This window comes from Dermacentor andersoni, chromosome 1 (genome assembly GCF_023375885.2).
Source record: "Dermacentor andersoni chromosome 1, qqDerAnde1_hic_scaffold, whole genome shotgun sequence".
Classification (NCBI taxonomy): Eukaryota; Metazoa; Arthropoda; class Arachnida; order Ixodida; family Ixodidae; genus Dermacentor; species Dermacentor andersoni.
The window spans coordinates 242,866,206-242,874,429 of record NC_092814.1 but is presented as its reverse complement, the minus strand read 5'-3'; the positions used below and the strand labels follow the sequence as shown (position 1 = coordinate 242,874,429).

General features: G+C 48.5%; 1 protein-coding gene across 2 annotated transcripts in view; it reads left to right on the top strand.

Moving 5' to 3' along the window:
• Window positions 1–371: 371 nt before the first annotated feature.
• The window catches only part of Mtp (microsomal triacylglycerol transfer protein), a 60,237-nt gene continuing 52,384 nt past the window's right edge, over window positions 372–8,224 (top strand). For both annotated transcript variants that reach the window (XM_050196191.3, XM_050196190.3), the window contains exon 1: window positions 372–840. In XM_050196191.3, coding sequence (XP_050052148.1) covers window positions 786–840 — 55 coding nt within the window. In that variant the 5' untranslated portion in view covers window positions 372–785. The remainder of the gene's footprint in view (window positions 841–8,224) is intronic.

Here is an 8,224-nt window from a genome sequence, read left to right as displayed (position 1 = left end):
AGATCTTTCTTCCTTATACCCGATGTAGTCTATGGACTATTGAACTGTGTCGGCCCATATTCATACTCAGACAGATAGTGGGAACGCGCTGTGACATAGCGACACTTTGCTGGAGGACAGCAAAGAAAACCATCAGCTGACTGCATGCGGCACGATCTTGCAATGACTGGAGGGAATTTCTGCAGCGCCCCTTTGCACGTGCGAGGAAGCTGATTCAGCGCATCCTCCCTGGCCGTGCGGAGAGGCCTTCGGGCGCCCTTGAGGCAGTGCACGACCGCGCGGCCCAATGATCTGGGCTGCGCAGTCATGGTGGCGGCGCGTCGCCGGAGCGTCGCAGCCCCCTCTCTATTAGCATCGGCATTCCGGCCGGGCGAGGAGCGCGCAACGGTGCCGACCGAGCAGCGGCGGCGGCCGACCCTCACCCGGAAGAAGCCCGGGCGAACTGGCAGGACCACTTTTGCCTTTTTCGGCCGCTGGCCCCCCCTCCCGATCGTCGTCGCCCGCAAGGCCAAGGCCAGATTGGGGCAAGCCCGCTGCTCGGCCGCCCGCCGTCAGCACGACCGGCCGCGGCTCGGATGCGATGGTCCAGCAGGAGCAGGAGTCCGCACTCAGCGCCTATCAGCCGCGCCATCGAGCCTCGGTGAAATATCATCGCGATCCGGGCCGCCCTTATCTGAAGGTCAACCAACCGGCGGCCCTTGCCTCCGCGGCGCGGCGCAAGTCGAGCGCCCAGAGGCGATAGGTTCGCTGCGGCTCCGCGAGCACACGCCGCCGCCACTACCACCATGGCCCGAACCCGGCTGCTGCCCTGGCTGCTGGCGGCGCTCGCCTGCCTCGCCGGTGAGTGACGCGCGTCTTGTACTACTGCCGGGGCACTACCCAACTGGGCACCGCCACAGCGACAAGCTCTGGCTTAGCCTGCTGCACGTAGTGTCTGAAAGTCAGTCTGCACGTGGCCTTATACGGAGGCCCGAGCATGTTTGTATAGTATACGCCACCTATTTGTGGAAGGAAATATAGCGGTTAAGTCGTGCTTTACAACTTCGATGTGGGGTTATCCTACAAGAGCTGAGACAAGTGTGTCTGCAGACGCGAAGTCTTCTTGAGAACCATCCTTGTTTCGTCTGATGCGTGTGTCCTGTCAATCGAGCGCGTAACCACGTGCTGCAAACGCGTTAAAGCATGGTTTTGTAGCGCCTTTTGGCGGCATCGGTCAGCGTTGATGGAAGCGCCCACAATGGTACGCCGTGTTGTCACTCACGTGTGCGGTGCAGACACGTGCAACGCCACATGAGACACCCCGAAGTGTGATGGTTAGGTATACGTGTCATCCAGCAGCTTTACGTTGATGCGACTCAGTCAATTCAAACCATGCTCAGTTCGTTAGCTAATGATGGCATTTTAAATTATTAGTGCGCGTAAGTGGTGGTTAGCTCCATGCGAAGATCTGCTATAGAAAAGGCACTCCCCGTTAATCACTGCTGATTTCCACCAAAGAACTTGCACCAATAGCAGTATTTCGGTACGAAAAGGCGTCATGTGCTCCAATACTGCCACGATATCTGTCCGCGTTTACATCCACCGTGTACTTTGCGTATATCGTAGCCGAGGTGTACTTAGCGTTTCCTTCCCAATTCAAATTTTCTCTCAACACGGTATTGAAAGAACACTAGTACCGATGGATATACAGGAGAAAAAATGACGTAATCTGGGCTTATACAGGCGTCTTCTAAACCTTTTATTTATGACAGTGGATGGCTCTCACCAAGCCAATGCCTCCTTTTTTGTTTCTTCTTGTTATCCAGCTAGGAAAAAGGATTCTAGACATGATGCTGTGTCTACCAAAGAACGCAGCTTTAGCGCGCACTGCAGAGAGGCACGGATAAGTAATAACGGGAGCTCGAAGTATACCAGCAGCTGTTGTGATTGTACGTTATTTTGTGGTTGAAATTGGCGCCAAAGGAGCGATGAAGAAGGCGGGGCCGTCCGGCAATACCGGTACAAGCAGTAGCGAATGTCGTGTATACTGGTTGGGACGCCATTCAACGTTTGACACGTTGTCAGCCACTGACCCTTATGAAACGGTACTACTTGCAACTGTGCTGAACTAGGACAGCTACGACTTTGCTCACTTGAATTGGGTGCTCGGCACTTCCGCCCAGTATGCTTAGCCCACATGTAAGACCGCACCTCATGCGGCTGTTTTCGTTAACCACAACAGCTTCTGGTATACTTCCAGCTCCCGTTATTACTTATTCCGTGCCGTTAAATACTTCTTTCTTCTCGGCCGTCGTAGCGCGTCGTCTATTTCAAGTCCAAGGAAGAGAGGTGTACGCAGTTGTAAAGCAAATGTTGCACACCGTAGCTGCGCTCGAATATTACGCACCGGCATAACTACAGCGCAACCTCTGGATTGTGTTGCACTCGATAATAGTCTTCTCTAGTCACCGTCCTTCCTCGGCCAAGCTGCTTTCAAGCGTGGCCTCTAATTGCTCGCAGCCGCACGCCACGACCGTTGAGCCGCGTTCTAAGCTCTGTCGATGTCGCGTGTTATTTATTCAGGAATGCCTGTACGGGCATCTCGAACGTGAATGCTGAGCGCTGTAGCGTGTCGAGCGTCTCGAAATCCGTCCTGCGAGCGTCTTGGCACCCTCCGTTCCTCTGCTTCGTGTCTAGACGTCGACTACGACGATAGAAAACAGGACGAAGGAGGGAGGGGGGGGGGGGGGGGGATAGCTCCGTAGGCGAATTTCCTGCGCCTGCAGCGGAAACCAGCGGGCTTCGAGCCACTATCGTTTCTTACCCGCCGCTATCTGTATTTTTCTGCTGCAGCGGGTCGCGAACTCCAGTTTATGCTGCGAAAGGGACGAGGCTCTTCTTAACAGTGAGCGGCGTGTTGAGAACTTTGTTTGCGTCAACTGTCCTTCGCTCTGCGGGCATTTATGATGGGCTTTTCGAACTGGATGGTGCGATATAGTTGTAATTTAGAGAAGTCGATAATCGTTGTTTATTATTTTTTTTTTTGTTCCCGAAATATCACTTCGATGGCATACACCGATCTGCTGACACAGCGCCGTAGTTCACAACTTCACCCGTGCTTGTTAAGGCAACCTTTTAATGGTGATGCGCCACATTTTTCTCGCTTACTCGTCCGCGTGTCCCGCGACAGAGCTAGCACAGTCTGCGCATGCACTCAAGTGCACGCACGCGAGCCTGCAGTATGATGCGATAGCGCTGGATACGTGTGGCAGCTGAACGCGATAGCGCGCGTCGCTGTCCCTCTGGCCGCGTGTGGAGCAGCGTGGGCAAACAGCAGATGCTGCTCCGGTTTCTTCGACGGAAAAAACAACCGAATTTCCAAGATGTCGGCGCCTCCTTTATTTTTTCTATGGGGGTTTAGGCGCCAAAACCACGATCTGATTATGAGGCACGCCGTAGCGGGGGACTCCGGAAATTTTGACCACTTGGGCTTCTTTAACGTGCACCTAGATCCAAGTACACGGGTGCTTTCGCATTTCGCTCCCATCGAAATCTAGTCGCCGTGGCCGGGATTCGATCCGCGACCTGGTACTTAGCAGCCCGTCACCATAGCCACTAAGCAACCGTGGCGCGGGTGCCTCCATTATTAACAATTCAGATCAGCGGCGCCTCATTTAACGGCTTCGACGAGCTTGGTGAGGGATTTTAAAACCCGCACTCATGCCGCTTACAAGCGTCTCTTAAGTCCCGGCTATTGTTTGGTTAATTGATCCATTCATTAACTCAGTCACCGACGAAACACCGATTCTAAAAGAAAAATTGATACAAATGAATGGCGTGGGCGATGACTCTGAATAAATATCTAATGAACTGATAAATATCTGGTCGAACCTCAGCATACAGCCTGCTTTTCACGAGCCCCATAGCAGTGTTCTATCATTGTCAAAAATGTTTGTCATGTAGTTTCACAACGTGAAAGCGCGCTACATTTGTCTCGTTACAGTATTATCGCGCAGGTGGATTAGCCGCAATCATCATCTGTCGCACTTACACGTTCATATTCTTTAAATGGTTCTTTTTATCACTCGTTCTCAAGAATAGCAGTTGAAGTAAACATATTAGTCAAGGTTGTTAGTCTGCTGTTGGTGCGTCAGATGGCCTGCGATGCTTTAAGCTGAATCTAAAACGTCAATTCCAAAACAAACTCTGCCTCTATAGCTGACGCAAATTCGGGATGCATATACCCGGTGTTTCAGCGAACAATTTCAATTTTTTTTTAAGTTGCCTGTGGCAGATAGCACAATTATAGCCCATGAGCTGGTCTACTAGAAGAGGCGGACATGCACAAAAATTTTAAATGCATAATCGACTGATTAACATAAATTCACTAATTAAGTTTCAACTAATCACCTTATGGCACATATTGCAATTTGTTAATAATAGCGGGTGTGGCTGCACGGCATATCCACTTGAAAAGAATTGTGGATGACACCATCTACGAGATATGCGCCGTCAAACTTGCGGTAAAAGTAAGTGCACCGTCGTTCCACTTACTTTCTTAACCAAATGTCTGTTTATGCATTGAAGCACAAAAGGTAACTGGAACGCCAATGCGTTTCTCTGCGAAGTTCGAGAATTAGTATCTCGAAACTGGTGTCATCCTGAGAATTCGTTCCAGGTGGGTCCGCCTTGCGAACTTCCGGGCTGGAATTTGTAAATTGCAATATGTGCCATATATATAAAGTAATTAGTTAAAAGCTGAATTAGTGATTTTTGTTAATTACTCGATTATGCATTTCATTTTTTTTTTGCAAGCAATGTGCGCCTCTTCGAGTATACCAGCTCATGGACTATAATTGTGCTATCTCTGCCACAGGCAATTTTTGAAAGTGTTCGCTGAAACACCGGGTGTATTGAACAGATGATATGCCATATCTGGCGGCAGACACTTTGAAGACCCACTGTGATGGTGTCCCTGAAATATGGTGCTTTCCTGAATAATCTGGTAAATCACTGCCACTCAAGGTCGTCCAGACGCCTCATAATGAGTGTAGCAGTTCCTTTTTCCTGGCTTCTCTTCGCCGACACGTTCTCCTTCCACATGATAAGCTTCTTGTGTTGTTTTAAGACTCTCCACTCCGTGCACTCTTTTTGCGCGCACTTCTGTTTCACAGTTATAGTTCGCGCGTAATTCTCGCCTATTAGCCCAGAGAACGAGCTGCAGGGGCACTGCAAGCGCCACTCGCATGACGTCATGGCAAGGACTCGCACATGTCGTATGCTACAGTTCGGGCAGTGGCGGGCGCTTCCTGCAGTGTTTCCTTTTGTTCGCTCTCGTTAGGTAAGCTGGTACACTTATGACGGTCTTCTCAAATATATTTTGCGATGTCCTCGTTCGTCAAAATTTATTGAAAAAGCTTATTTCCTAGGCAACAATATATTTTTCAAAGGCAACGTTAGAGTGACGCCCCCCGACGGAGCTGAGTCCACAGTACGCTCTACAGCAGGGGCTCACGTGGATAATAAAAACACATAATCGTGAAAACATGGGACAGAACAATTCAATTAAGTGGCCATACTTGCGTCGTACAACTAGCGTGCAACGAACGCTGGCTATATATGACTTCTACAACAATCACTTTGATTTTAACCCCCTAGAACTTGTTTTCTCGCGTCGAGTATAGTTCATGGTAAAATATCGAATTTTCTCATTTATTCACAGAAACTTTCGGCAGTATGCAAGGACTAAACAATGCTGCAGTCATAGATTCTGCCGGTGTCGTTTGCGTTTTGAACTGCTTCTCAATATTACGCCGTCTTTCACGGGTAATTTTAAGCGGCGGTAACTTGAAGTAAAGCCAATTGAGGCTTTAAGCTGTTTACCGCTAGCGGAAAGGCATGGAACAATATTTATTCCCTTTTCAGTGCTACATACTCGCCCTACTCAGTTTTGAAATTTACAGGTGCTTGTTGCTTGGAGAACAGTTGTGAAGGATCTGCTTGGCTAAACTGACACAGCAGCTCGGCGCAACCTTTTGGGCGAAATGTGCCTTTCAGGCCGTATGGTTCCAGACAGCAAGAAGCCGAAGCTTCATTCATTAGTGGTATGGGACACATTGAAGATATCACCATTCACCGAAGAAGATAAACAGAAAATCAAGTGAATTCATATGAGGCGCTTGCATATAGTATCTTCTTTATGAGGCGTGTATAGGAGCTGGTCTTTTATGGACTGACGAAGGAAATTGTTCTCAGTTCGTATAATTCGTTCTCAGTTCCTACACCACTGTAGTTCGAGACATCGTGATGCAGACGGGTAGTTAGATATTCCTGTTCCAGGCAGCCTAAGCGGCACTCTAGTGACTCGAGTATAACGTATGTATTCCAATTGGCGCTGTAAAAAAAAACTGCTTCATGGTTTCAATTCGAAGTTGTAGTGAACAAATGAATTTCGCCTACAATGCCTGCCTCATCATAACGCCATAACGATAGTCAGTTGCTTCTATTGACGTTCTTTGCGGGCCACCAGCCTTCATAAACTTTGTGAAAATCACTATAGTTATCTGTGCGTGTGTGTGTGACTGTATGTGTTAAGTGTTCCTCTCTGTATGTGTAATAATCATCATCCAGCACCTGGAGTATATAGCATGTCAGGCAAGCAGCCAGGCTAACATCTCCCGCATACCATTACAGCTTGCATCTCTCTCTCTGGGTATTGCGGGATGTGTCTGCCATATTGTCGATAAAAGCCACTGCAGGCCATGCGTCAGAAACAAGTCGGAAGCAGAAATGCTTGAGCAGACGCCTTGAGAAGCGGCATCGTGCACAGCCATGCCAAAATAATGACTGTGCCCACCTCAGTGTATGGGAATACATGCACCACTACTGAAGGAGGAAAAAGAAAAACCACATGAAACATTCGATCGCTTGTAATGGCTTGGCTCTTTTCTTTTAGGTGATTACAATACCATGCATGACGCGTCGTCATGTTAACCGTCATGAACAATGCATTTTCTGGGTGGCTGTTTCCGAGAACGCTGAAAGTAGAAGCACTTTTTTTTTTTCGGTCAAACATTCACCCCTAGTTCTTCCATTTACGCATAATTACAGTGCCCACATTTGAATAGAACAACTCACCAGAGCAATATGAAGTTTGAATAGAGCTTCGCAGGCAGTATCTTATTCTAACATACCGATTTAACATAAAGTTTACACCAAATACCAAGATTGCTGTTCCCTTTAAAACGAAATATCTGCCACAACTGAATACTAAATGAATGTTACGTTTACAATGAAGCACCATACAAACTTTCCCCGTGCAGAATTTGAAGACATTCCCTTTTGCACAAAATTTATGGACAGACACGGCGCACCTCTACGTTGAAACGCGTTACCTTCGACAGTCATCCTGAGGTTGGTTTTGTCGATTTTTTTACGCAAAATTTATGGACAGACCCCTGCACCTCTACATAGCTAACAATATCCTAGCAGCAAATTTTCTCGATTCACGCAGTTTCGAAAAAGAAACTGCAGTTGAAGCGTGACAGCAGAAAGCAGCCAAACTACCCTTGAGGAAGTACGGCAGGCACGCCCAGTGCTCTGCGCATGCACGAAGCGAACGAGCGCGCGCGGCAGCCGAGTGAGCCGGAGCGAGCGGCGTCCTGGCCGTGACGTCACTCACGAGCGGGCTCCACCCGAATTTCTCGCCCCTAATAGGGAAATCAGTGCTAGGGGGTAGAATTCGAAAAATTAACTCGGCGGCATGAACAGCAGGCGTGGTCACGTAGCTTATTGTTATCTTTCTCTCCTTAATCTGGAGTCCAGTGCAGTTGTCTTTAGAATAAAAAGAATAAAAAAGAAGGGTGAAGGCGATACGTTTAACCGCGCGTAGTCCATGCCAAAGCCTTACGCTTCTTTTTCGGGCTTTTCAGAAAGCATCAGAAAATTTTCGTCCAAGGACCATGTCCTATATGCGCAAGATAAATATAGGAACGAGAGGAAACTGTATCGCCACACTTATCTCTCTTGGCGCGTTCAAGTCAGGCACTCAGCTTTTCTGAACAGCCAGTAGCTTTTTGGCAAGAGACGTACTGAAGAAGAGGACATGTCGCCATCTTGAGCTCGTGTCTTGCTCGCAATCTCGTAGCATTCTCGCAGCATATGTCAAGCCTACGTCGCAACTATAGACGGCAGAAACTGCTTTCTCCGACGCTTTCACGATGCAAAAGAGACGCAGTACTTTAGA